This window comes from Patiria miniata, unplaced genomic scaffold (assembly GCF_015706575.1).
Source record: "Patiria miniata isolate m_02_andy unplaced genomic scaffold, ASM1570657v1 HiC_scaffold_28, whole genome shotgun sequence".
In the NCBI taxonomy this organism is placed as follows: Eukaryota; Metazoa; Echinodermata; class Asteroidea; order Valvatida; family Asterinidae; genus Patiria; species Patiria miniata.
The window spans coordinates 3,748,284-3,761,064 of NW_024037067.1; the positions used below are offsets into that span (position 1 = coordinate 3,748,284).

Below are 12,781 nucleotides of genomic sequence, written 5' to 3' on the forward strand. Positions count from 1 at the left end.
TCCTCTCATTATTGAATTCAGCTTCCTAGTATATGTATTTGGGAAAATTTGTTCCAAGTAAATAAAAAAGAAAGAAAAGCTGTTTCCATACTTTTCCCAAATAAGGACAACACCACTTAGGAATCTGTCTCATACACACAATGTACGTTAAAAACTTGCCTCCTCCACTTTATTTGATAAACTTTCTTTCTTAGCAGACTAATCTTTTAGATTACAATTACAACATGATACACAATCTGACAAATTAAGAGTGCGACGTATGCAGATAATGCCTGACGATGAACCATTCATTCACGGAAAAGTAATGTCAGTAACTCCTCTCATTTTAGTTTCACAACTTAAACAAAATGATTGTGACACTACGTTGTATTTCAATACTGAAATATTGACAGACTCAAGTGATTATGACAGGAATAAAAATAATAATTTCCTGATGACAGCATTTGTAAATCAGTAAAATTGAAAATCAGTAAAATTTTCTTTGAAAAGGTTCGAGTTCCCAATCATGCCGGATAAACGGATGGAAAATGTTTCCAAGGTGAACAATCTTTCTATAGGGTCTTCGATAGAAACTGCACGGTGATGTAAAGCTTTAATATCAAGCTTAATCCTTCAAATCGGCAGCTAATCCGAAACACAATATTAAAATATACTTTTTACAAAATTAATTTTAAAATCTTTTATGTTGTGCTAATTATTATATTATTTTGACCAGTCAAAACAAAAATGATTTTCAGGGGAACAGTTCTGCTTTTCAACGAGATAGTCACATTTGTGTCGTATTACGCCAACCCCTCCTAGATCCTTCAAAATCCACCAACTGAAGAATTTTGTAGGATTTAGAAAGATAGAACCCAGTAATCATTACTTTACATGGGACTGATGAACCTTGAAAGTTTTAAGTACAGAGAACATGTGAGAGAGGTGGATGTTTGAAGTGACAGGAGGTTCAACCCTGACATTTGGGATCAATTTGAACCAATATTTTGAACAGGTTATACTTCATTTTCAATACAGATTTACAATTAAAAAATAAGAAAAAAATAATCAAACAGAACAATTTCAAGACATTCACATTGGTGCCAGCATAAATTAAATTGCAGAAACAGCTTCCATAACGATACAAATAATAAAAATGTACACTGTTAAGATTGATCACCACATTGATTGACAGTCAGATTTTTTGTATTGATTTTTGGGTAAAAAATATTCACGATTTCTCTATCTCACTTCCACCATCATGTCATTTTAAAAATAAATGAATTCTCCGGGGAACTTTTTATAATAAAAGACTTTTCTTTTCATTTCTTAATGCCCAAGTTATGTTCAGGATGATTCAAAAAATGAAATACATTATTTCTTAAAATCAAATATTTATCTTAAAATTAGTGACATCCAAGGTACTAGTTCTGAAATAAAGTAACTTGCGTCAAAAAGTCAAAGATGTGTAATTGTCCAAACTTTGTTGTTGAGCCTTCAACACCATTATGGGTGGATATGCTCAATATAATTCTTACACATTTTTGTGAAGGAAATAATGCAAATATCTGCATATATACATATATGACAAAGCAAATGACATCTTGTTATTTATATCCATCAAGAATATTGTATATTTTGAGTTCTACTTTCGGCTCCAGGAAGCTAAAGCATTAGAAATCAATTCTTTGCCGAGTTTTGAGCGTCGTAATAAATAAAGCATTGAATACTGTGACATGTTATGGTCTGTACATTCAATAAGCATATTACAAATACCGAGAGTGATATCTTGTTTCATCGGCTGTCTGGTTTCCGTCACCGAGGGCGCTCTTCATGAGACTGATGCGAGAACCGACTGTAACCATGGTGCTCCTACAAAACGACAATGGAAAGTGGTAATTGAATTTGCTGTCTGTGTTTTGATTGTGTTTTGTACAAGAGCTCCATTTTTAAAGGTAATATACAGCATTTGCCTTTGCTGTAATTTTCAGAAATGGATGGATTTGGGGGTTAGTATTTATAGCAAATATTGTTCAAATATTGACCTGTTCAGAGTTTTGTGTTCATAGATGCTGGAAAATCCAATTTAAAAAAATGTCAATTTTGTAGTCTGGTTCCCAGACCCTACTTCAGCGAAAACTGTGGAATTGATTGATGTTAGGGAATATGGGGGGGGGGGGGGGGGGGGGGGTGGGCAGAACTAGATTAACTTGTTTATATTTCCTGATGAAATTTTGTAGGTTTTTCTAAAACACTACCCCCCCCCAATTTTTTGATGTTGTATATTACCTTTAAGTCTACGCATCCATATTCATACACTTTCAAATATTTAATCTGTTGATGTCTTAAAGAATAGTTAGATCTTACCTTGGAGACTTTATTCCTCATATTTTGCACAGATTGGAACATATTGTGCCGACCGCTGAACATCTTGCGTCTGCTGTCATCGTGGTGCTTTTTGACTTTCTTAACCTAGTCATGACAAAGAAGTAAGCAGAGTGTCTGATCACAGAACCACAAACAGAGCACTTCAACACCATTTATCAAAGCAGTGGAATTTTGTGACGACGCACAGCGTAAATCTGACATCACATTGAGAGTGTGAGCAGTAGGGACACAGGACAAGGTAGCCTAGTAAAGCTGGTCCCAGAGAGCACAAAATTCTATTCAATTTGGGCGATTCACAATGCAGTGCGCCACCAAGAGTTTGCCACGGAGAGTCCATTTTTCAAGTTTACGGTTGACAAAACATGGCCCATTTGAATGAGTGTCAGTAGACAACTTTGAGCTGATTTGTTATAGATAGGGGCATAGCGTTCTGCTGCCTTACAAAAAACACCGTAGTTATGAAAAGAAAAGGGCAAACTTATACTGGAATCATACGCTTACGAAACTACTGACCGGAAAAATTAACAATTTCTAATGTCCTGCGCTGCGAATTTGTGGACCATCTCCCACAATGCACTCGGAAAAATGAACTCTCTGTGGCAAACTCTTGGTGGCGCACTGCATTGTGAATCGCCCCAATCGATTCAGAATCACTATTCACTGGAAAAACACTTCACGCATCTGTGTACACAATGGGCCGGATTTAGCCAATTCGTTGGCATTACAGGGTAATTCCATGAGATAGCACCGCCCAGCTTATTGAGTCAGTTAGACAGTTGGTCAGTCAGTGAGATAGAGATTGGCAAAAAAACCTAAGACTTCTCTTCTCTCAGAGTCGCGCTTACCTTGCCTCTGTCAAAGTCCTCTTCGTATGGATCTCTCTGCCTGTCCTTTCTGGAGTCCTGTTCAACCTCGTTATCCAGGACACTCCGACCTCCATCCCAGGATTTGACTGGAAACAAAACATGGATCATGAATCCAGGTAAATGATCTGGCTTTGAATCTCAAGTCAACCAGGGCTGCTCTGTAAAGTGTTTTCCCTTGAATAACCTAAAACTCACATCACAGGATATGAATGCACCATTTCAGTTTGTGATGGAACGCTAACTTTAGAACAGTAACACCATAACCCTCACGGATCCTTTAGGCCACGTCTGAATTACTTGACTACGGCTTGATATTACACACGTGTCAATGGTAAGCCGCTTCATCCGGCTGCAGCCGCTACTCATTGACACGTGTGTAATATCAAGCCGTAGCCAAGTAATTGGGATGCAGCCTTACGTTGCACAGGCATGCAGCTGGGAATTCAGAAAAAAAACGAGGAAACTCCAAACCACACAAGACTTTGTCAGTATTTTTAATTTGTCATGGCATTCATGAGAAGTTACAAATGAAGAAATCAGCGGATCCGAAGACAAGTCTCATGCCTGATTTTATACCCTTTGAAAAGTTTAAGTACAAAGACTTTACTTTGCACAGTGTCAAGCATCTCACACATGAAAGGACCCACATCATGGCCGACTTACTTGCAGGTCCATATGACTTGAGAGATGCTTTGCCTAACTCCTCCATGACCCCCGATGCTGAGTGACTGCCGTCCCACGTAGCGTGCGTCTTCGATTTGTTGCCGTCGTCGCTGTGTTTTCGATGGCCATCCTGTATATGGTGGTCCCACTGCTGTACTGGCACTTTGTCTAAACAGCAACGTATACACAGACATATCAGCACAGATATTGTTTGACAAACCTAGAAGAGTTTTGCCAAACAACTTCAAGTTACAGTGTGCCACCCGAGATAATCAAAAGCAGGATGAGATGTTGACACTGAAATGCCATCTTCTAACACAAACACTTGATGGCTAACTGTTGTTAGGAATCTCTCCAACATTTCCCCTGTTTGTCTGTCTACATTTCCTCTGTTTGTCTGTCTACATTCCCCATTTGTCTGTCTACATTGCCTCGTCTGTCAGTCTACATATCCCCTTTTTGTCCGTCTAAGTTGTCCTACGTCTGTACCTGTCCTAAAAACGACTTCTCAGAAATGAGTGATGCTCACCTTCATGTTTGTGTTTCGTAACAGCATCCTCAACATCCCTTGTGCTTTCCTCTTCTTCATCTAATGGTCGGTCCTTCTTCTTCTTCTTCTTTTTCTTCTCTGGTTTGTAATCCTCATCCTCTCTGCCACGGTGAAGCAGGGCTTCTTCAACCTCGTCTTCATCTCTGTGTTTTCGTTTCTTCTTTTTCTCTTTCCTGTGACTGTTTGAATCGTCATCCCCATTTAGCCTGGGTGATTTCTCAGAGTATTTTCCATCCTTGTCCGAGTCTCTGATCCTGTGCTCCTTGTGAGATTTTGAATGTTTGCTGTCAGAGCTGTGCCTGTGTCGGTAGGAATCACTGTGTTTTCTTTTCTTCTTCTCTCGATGCGAATCCACGGGCGAATCGTCCTCTAGGAGTCGTATTTTTGCAGGGTAGTCGGAACCACTGTGGTCGTCCGAGCTGTGCGTTTTTCGAGACTCCTTGTAGTGCTTTGAATGCTCTAGGGATGATTCATGGTTGCCGTGTGTCCGTTTGTGGCTAAACGTTCTTTTGTGATGACTGTCGCTGTGTGAGTCGCGTCTGTGGCCGTTGTGTCGGGAAGATGTCTCTCTTGAGTCATCGCTGCTGGAGTGGCGGTTTCGGTGAAGCTTGATGTTCTTCTCTATGGTGCGTCGGATCAGTGAGTGCTTTTCCTTGTGTTTCTTGTATGAGGTTGAATGTTTATGGCTAGCTTCATCTTCGTCGGAATGGCTGTCTAGATTTCTAGTGGACTTGTGCTTGTCATGGCTGTCATGTTCTTTCTTGTGTTTGTCAGTGTGTGTCTTTGAGTCACTCAACAGAGGTACCCTGTCGTCATGTATCTGTGGCTCGACAACACGTTCCACCCATTCCTCTACCAACTCTACTTCTTCCTCCTCTTCAAGCTTTTCCTTCTTCTTCTTTTTCTTCTTCTTCTTCTTGTGCTTCTTGGGAGTTTCAAGCAAGCAGTCTGAAGCATTTCCAGTCTCTCTAGAGCTCATCTGCAGACTGGTACCCTCTGCTGGCTCCTTGTCTGTGTTGCTCTCTGACAGTAAGAGTTCAGATTTGTCAAGTTCCGCGAAGCTTTCATCGGTTGGACTGAGATGCTGCTTCTTCTTCTTTTTCTTCTTCTTTGCAGTTGCAACTTCTCCACATTCCTCACTCGTGCCCCTCTCTGGTGAGTTCTCACTTTTCAAAGAAGTTCCCAAAAGTTCTGAATCGATTTGAGGTTTCAGGTCCACTGAAGTGCCCTGTACTTGCAAATCCTCATTGTCTGTCACTTTATCACCGGACTCCTTTGGAACACTAGAAGATTCTACCACCGTATGTGATGTAACTGTGGATCCTTTCGTTTCCTCTTTACTGTGTGACAACTTCTTTTTTAAGTCTTTCTCCCCTGGTGTTTGGTCCTGGATATTATCAAATTTGAGGGCTGTCTTTGGCCCTTTTATTGTAGTTCTACGTTCATCTGTGTCTGATGCAGATTTCTCAGAGTTCACAGATTTAGAAGGTGTGATGTTCCAGCCAAAGACCGCAGCTTCCTTTTTGACCTCCTCAGGAGTTTGAGGAGCGTCTTTCTTCTCCAGGATATTCCACTCACTGGTGGAGTTTGTAGAGACATTACTGTGGAGACTGCAGTCAGAAGCCGGGGAGGGAGAGATCTGGGAATCGGAGTCCGCCGTCCGCCAGTGGGTGGTAGACTTGAGGCGCTGGGCCTGCCCGTTGGTTGTGATGGTCAGCTTAAGCGGGGAGTCTGGCTTACGGATAGTCGTCAGGTTTATACTGTTGGCCAAGCCAGCCTTTTTGAGGTGGGTGGGTGAGAGTTGGAGGCCCTCGGATGGCAACGTTTTAGCAGCTGCTGGGGGTCTCATTGGGGTAGTGTCCGGCTGATTCTCAATTCTACTTACATCCTTCTGTTCGTCTTGGGACTTTGTTGTTGATTTGTCTGTGATTTTTGGTGTTTGAGTTCCAGCATCTCCGGCTGGATTCCTAGACAGAGCTTCAGCAACCTGATCATAATTGGTGTCCGAATCGCTAGAGGAATTGGAATCCTCTGCTGTGTAGGGAACCAGGCCGGAGCCTGTCTGCTTTTTACAGATGCCGTTCATGTTGGAAGCGTCTTGGGGTGTTCGGCTCTTGGGTTTCACGAGTCCTTGCAAGGGGTGTTTGGGTGAGCCCAGTGCCGGCGGTGAGGTGGGGTTTGGTCTGAGAGGTGAGAAGACCGTTGTGGTTGTTGTTGTTGTTGTTGAGGACTTCTCTGATTGGACCTGCCTGGCAGCATCACCTGATCCAGTCACAACCGGACTCTTTATAGGTGCGGTAGTCGGAGATTGTTTTTTCGTGACCAGCACAGGCTGCTGTCCGTGTGAATTTGGCGAGCCTAGTCCGGAACCTTTGGGCCGAAACTGAAAAGAGAGTTTCTCGCGTTGGACGGGGAGGGGGATCATCTTTGGCAGGTGATGTCTAGCCTCCTGCTGTGGTTGCTCCTGTTTCTGTTCCTGTAGTGGTCTCTTCTGCTTGTCGTCTGTGATGACCGTTGGCTTGAATCCTGCATTCTGCTGGGGATGGGTGCTGGTGGAGGGTCTGGGCACAGGCACACCCACGGGGCCGTTGAATAGCGACTGAGGCTTGCTGATGGTTGTAGCTGGCTTGGGGTTGTTTGTGTGCATCACGTCTCGCTTGGACTGGGGGAGACAGGAAATAACAGACATATTTCAAAACATGGGTTAAACAATGCAAATTTCACTCTAGGCATGTTGCTCGGGAACCTTCTTACATCTCACACTTTTATGATTAAGTCAAACAGCGCCCTCTGGAGTCAATACACATCCATTTTCCCCAGGCATTGCCGAGAGCTACTCACCTCCCCACCGTTCATGGGCGACTTGAAGTTGCTCTTGCGGATGTAGAACAGCAAGTAGGCATTCTGGTTCAGGACCCGCTGCAGACTGACTTGGCTGACGAAAGCATCGTTCATGCAATACCAGCTCTGATTGGCCGCCTTGACATAGCAGTAGTAGTGACCCGAGTTGCAAGAAGCGCCCTCGTGCTTCAGAACAGCGTACAGCTCGTACATGATCGGAGGACCCTGGTGGACGAATAAGAGCTTCAAATCAGTATTGCAGTTGAATTGTTTCGGAGGCTGAGTAAACTGAAAGATAGCACGGCTTAGCAAGAATTAAATGTGGTTCAAGTTCTCAGGCTTTTAATTAAAGTTACATATCAGGGAATTTAGACAAGAGGGTATGCTGAAATATCCCACAACGCTATGGACCTGGACTCTATGAAACATTATTATTTAACACTGTTAGTTTAAGAGCGTTCATGGACAAAACACATCAGCATGCTCTGTGATACACAACATGCTATTAACAAGCTGCTTCTTCCCAGAATCACTTGATTTTTGAAGTTGGTACGTCTTGAGAACTGGTAGGCACTGTCTGGAATCAAGTCTCAAGAATCAGCTATGAGAAGTTACTCATAATAGACCCCTCTCATAGACAGCCATCTTGGTAGGCAAATTACAAATGCGCATTCAAAGGTACGTGTGCGTGAAGTGTGCAAAATGTTCTAAACGCGCGCATGCTGCTCAAAACTTCTTTGAAATACGACACAGCCGATGCGCGTCACGAAAATTTGACTCCCAAAATGCTGATGCACGTGGCAATCTGCAGGCAGTGATATCATTTGAGAGATATCAATAGTGGAGTCACGACTCTGTTTGATGTTGGTACAGGCTTCTCACCTTTGGGTCACTCATGTATGGCCTGAGATTGAGATTCTCTGAGTACGCTAGATCCTTGTTGATTTTCCCCATGCTGAACCGGTTGAAGTCAAACCTGGACAAAGGAAAAGCATCACAAACCTTCATTAACCTGCAGTCACAATGAGTCAGAAATCCAGTGGCTTGCCTGATCTAAATGCCAGTCAAAAATGAACATGCTTCCCAAAACACTTCCAAGTGTCCTTCAATGCTAGTCTTTGGTTTTGCCTTTTTACTGCTGAGGGTATAATTATGCACTGAAAACGAAAAGACAAAGACTGTTCAAGTTTGCATTGACACAACGGATGTTTCTATACCTCTTGAGGCAGAGAGTGAGCACTGCCGGAGATCGTTGGATGGTGAATCTCTTCTGAGCTTGCACTTTCCGACTACACCTGTAAAATAAAACAGCAAAACCAAAATTGGATATTACATTTTGTGCAATATTTTCCATGTCAATAAGCCGTCCCATCAATAGACACCAAATTAATGAAACTTAAGCATCCACTGCATTTTCATTTGGCACTGACCTGTTGCAAAATATATTAACATATATTCGACCATCAAAATTCCGTTACGAAAAACCAATCTGCAGTTATGGTCAAGTACAATTCTTGATTACAAAAAATAAGATAAGACGGGGATACAATGTAACATTCCATACGTTTTTAGAAATTGTCTAAGTGAAAGAATAACAAGATGTCAACCTACTTTTTGCACTGGTAGAGGTTCTCCCCATCCAGCATCTCTGGCCTGATGAGTCTCTCTAGGGCCTTGGTCACCGTTGGTGCTTGCTGTTAGGCAGAAATCATCAAAGAATGAAGCCCACAGGAAATACATCGAAAATTGAGGAAGATAATGAGGGCTGGTTTAACAAGGCCTTGAAGCCACGTCTTCTAAATGTCTAAATCTTTCCTTTAAGGGACTTTCTTTCTAGGTTGAAAATTCAAATGAAAACTTATGGCTGGGAACCTTAAACAAAAATATTATGAAAATACAATCCTACCTTTATGTCCAGTCCAATATCCAAGAACGGGTCAAACGTGTCTGATTTGTTTTGGCACACCGAACAAATAACTGTAAGAAAAGAATATTTCCATTTGAGCGTTGCGCAGAATGAGGCACACATCTTGTGAGCTCAACTCGTAGTCATTTTCGTATAAATTCGTTAATTAACTGTTTAAGCAATGTGGAAACACCTTCTATGGCACGTCAGCTGACAACAATACCATCCTTATTGAGGTCTTCCAAAATGTTAGGCCGAGCCCAAGAAGAAGATAATCTTATTATACGAGTCTTTGCGTACAGAGAACGTCTTCGGACCATGATGCAAATTGAAACACTCAACAAGTTGAAACACTCAAAAAGGAATGACTCACGTCATTTAAACAGAATGTTTGTGAAGGAAATGTCCAAACCAATTAAAAGCGAATGACTGATTAGTCAATCCTTTCACGTGATGCTGTAACTCTCTGTTAGCTTTTTTTAATGCGCATGCGTGACTCTTTACTGTGAAAATAAGACTGGCGCAACAACAAAACTCACAAACTTGTCTTACCTCGACTCCGGTAGTAACCACTGAATATCTGATACACCAGGCTGGTCTCTTTGCTGTACTTGTCCAACCTGCACATCAAAAATGAGGATTAAATAACATTATGCACTTGCAAGGTTTCATTACTATTGCAGTAAGAAATCTGTACAGGTCTACAGGAAATGTGCATAGTTCTATTATATGAAAAAATGACAACTGCTTATATTGCAATCTGATGTGATTGACTACTCACTTGTCCAACCCGTGGATGCAGGCTTTCTGCATGGCCTCGATGAGCAACCGAAGAAATTCATGGGCGTCCTCCTGCCTCCCTACGTGCATGTGCTTAGCGAAATCTACGAAGGAAAATACAACAGACATGAATGCATTCAGGCTCACAATGGCAATTTATTGCTAGCAACTCTAAAAAATACTGAAAAAACTCAATTTGAATGGCTTATTCTAAAATAGTTTAACAAAAATCATGACTTGGCAAAATAAGTTACAATTTGTTTGTAAGTATATTCCCTTGATGAGTTAAAATCTGAGCGCTATTTTCAAGTGGAAATATTGTACAAAGCAGCTAGTATCTTCTTCGAAGTCTTTAAACCTAGACAGCCAGATTGGATTGAAAAATCCTCCATCCCGTTGTAAATTCTAGGTGTCTTTAGCAACTACAGATTTGTTTAGGCCAAGGTCAAAGAATATGCCAATGGTTTCCTGCAATGGAAGACACTGGGAGATTGTTTACAAGGAAAGTTCCGATTTAAACTGCCAATCAGAGTGAAGGTTTGAAGCAAGCTTGGACTCACGTTTGAGTCTGTGGAGTATGACCATTGGCCGAATGGCCTGACCATTTTGCTGGTGGTTGAATGTCCGATGGACGTGGTTACAAAGCTCACACATGATGCAGAACCCAGGCTCACGACCTGACCAAAGAAAAAACAACGGGTCACAATTTAAAGGTAATACAAAGATCCATTGGACTGTAGAGTCCAGCCACTACACTGCACAGGGCACAGTGTCTAAGGGAAAGATTTCCATATACGAAGTTCACTAATTTTCCTCTGTATTGACTAACAAGCCCCCAGATAGCAATTTCATGTCATCAAAGTCAATTTGAGCAGTGAGAAAATACAAGCATTTTCTTAGAAAACACTTAAAAATTTTCAGTCCAATCTCATAGGGTTTGTACACAGGGTGTTGAGTGAACTTCGTATATGGAAATCTTTCCGTGTCTAAGTTTTGAATAAACACAAACAATTACATCAATATGCCACTGGTTTTGATACCACACAACAATTGACAGTACTTACATTCACTTTTGTGCTGGTGAGTGAGGAGATAGTTTGTGAGTGGCGGCGTGTAGGTGAGGCACTGTAGCGTTGCATTCAGGAAACACGTATTGCCCAAGTTGATGAGGCCTGGCCCAACTCGCTGGCAACGCTGCCAAGAGAGGGCGATCTTTTCAAACGGGTACAGGATCTTCTTGGGGGCTGGGATGCCATCATTTTTCACCTCCACTTGACCATTCATTTGACCTGTAAATACAATGAATATATCTGTCAACAACCCAGTCTGGTTGAACCAATAAACTCAATGTGTCTCTTCCACTAACCCTAATCCTGCTGAATCCAACAGGATCCAAGTATATCATATACCCGATGGAGCCTGTTGGATTGAGCAGTAAACCCCTTGTGTACATTTCTGATGCAAAATGTTAGATTCAGCAAGCAACTGAACCGCATTATAACGCCAAGTTGGACTCCGTTGGATTTAGCAGACAACTGAAAGTAAGGTACAGTGGATGGAGCAGGAAACTCCGATTGGACTCTGTTGGATTTAGCAGGGTAGTCCTGAGCAACTACTAGGGGGTTTTAATGGAGAATGGACTCACTATGTTTGCTGCTTGACGCTGCTCCAGACTCCACTGCCTCTGGCTGGCTCGGGTTCAGCGCCACATACTTGACCCGGAGATTCTGCAACTGGAAGGAGATGTCCTTCTCAGCTGGGCGGAAATCAATGGTCTTGTGTAGCACCTGCTTGGAGGAAGCCACCAAGTGCTGGTCCAAGTCAGCCCCTGACTGCACCCCTGCTTCCACAGGAATAGGGTCAGTAGAAGCACCAGGGGTCTTGGTCTTCAGAAGATCTCTCTTTAGTGTTTGGTCAATCGTCATCATTGGATGGGAACTTGTGGAGAAGTAAAAAAAAAGGTGACTTTTTACGCTAACAAATATAGGGCTCATATTGTCCACATAGCATATGACTATGTAGCCTATATGCTTAATTGTATTACCCAAGTCTGAGGGTAATAACTGTTAATAACTGTTAACGAAGTGCAGTCTCAAGTATAAATATTATATCGCCTAATCAAATTGAAAAATGCATGAATTGGCATAGGCCTATATCGTCAGACCCCTGAAACTACACATACCTATTTCTACGCAACCACATTTAAATTAATTTCCGTCGGCAATGCGTCACCTGCGCAGATTATGAAGGGTAGAGGATACAAAATAAAGTCAGACTCAGTCATAATCATATCGACATTTTTGCAACAAACATTTTTTTTAATAAACAATGAAAAAAAGGATGCAACATTCTTTCCAAAACTGGCAAAAGTAGTAATTTAATAAATGATAAAAAAGCACAGACCCTGCCGAAATAGTCATTACTAACAAGTGAGACACGACGCTAGTTAAGTAACTTACCGGCGAACCTTGCCGCCAAACACACATGCCAAAGGCGGTGTGTGTAGCAAGCACTGCTGCATAGTCCGGAAACTGGGCAATCTCATGCCGATTCCAGTTGCGATTTTGTAACATGTAAAGACCTAATTATTGCGACAACTATAACAAATAATAACATACACTTACCTTAATAGTATCTTAAATTGTGACCTTCATGCATTCTTCCCTTTGACAGAGCACATAAAGCGCCGGTAGTTCAACTTGAATTCGGAGAAAATAACCTCATCACGAACTACACGAGGAAAGATATAGTACATCCGGGCACTTGAGTTGATAAATTAATTATGTACAAATTTATCTCTAAAAGTAA

The 12,781-nt window shown here is 41.9% G+C and overlaps 1 protein-coding gene across 1 annotated transcript; it reads right to left on the reverse strand.

The window, feature by feature from the left end:
- Positions 1-143: 143 nt before the first annotated feature.
- Positions 144-12,738, reverse strand: LOC119734755 (ubiquitin carboxyl-terminal hydrolase 36-like). Its single transcript, XM_038208303.1, has 16 exons — positions 12,598-12,738; positions 11,619-11,911; positions 11,038-11,262; positions 10,534-10,650; positions 9,975-10,077; positions 9,746-9,813; positions 9,194-9,264; positions 8,899-8,981; positions 8,505-8,582; positions 8,170-8,263; positions 7,288-7,512; positions 4,426-7,108; positions 3,897-4,064; positions 3,213-3,319; positions 2,347-2,451; positions 144-1,851 (listed from the first exon to the last, which is right to left on the reverse strand). The coding sequence occupies exons 2-16, from the start codon at positions 11,899-11,901 to the stop codon at positions 1,795-1,797; spliced, it is 4,467 nt and encodes a 1,488-aa protein (XP_038064231.1). The 5' UTR covers positions 11,902-11,911; positions 12,598-12,738; the 3' UTR covers positions 144-1,794.
- Between the last annotated feature and the right edge of the window lie 43 nt (positions 12,739-12,781).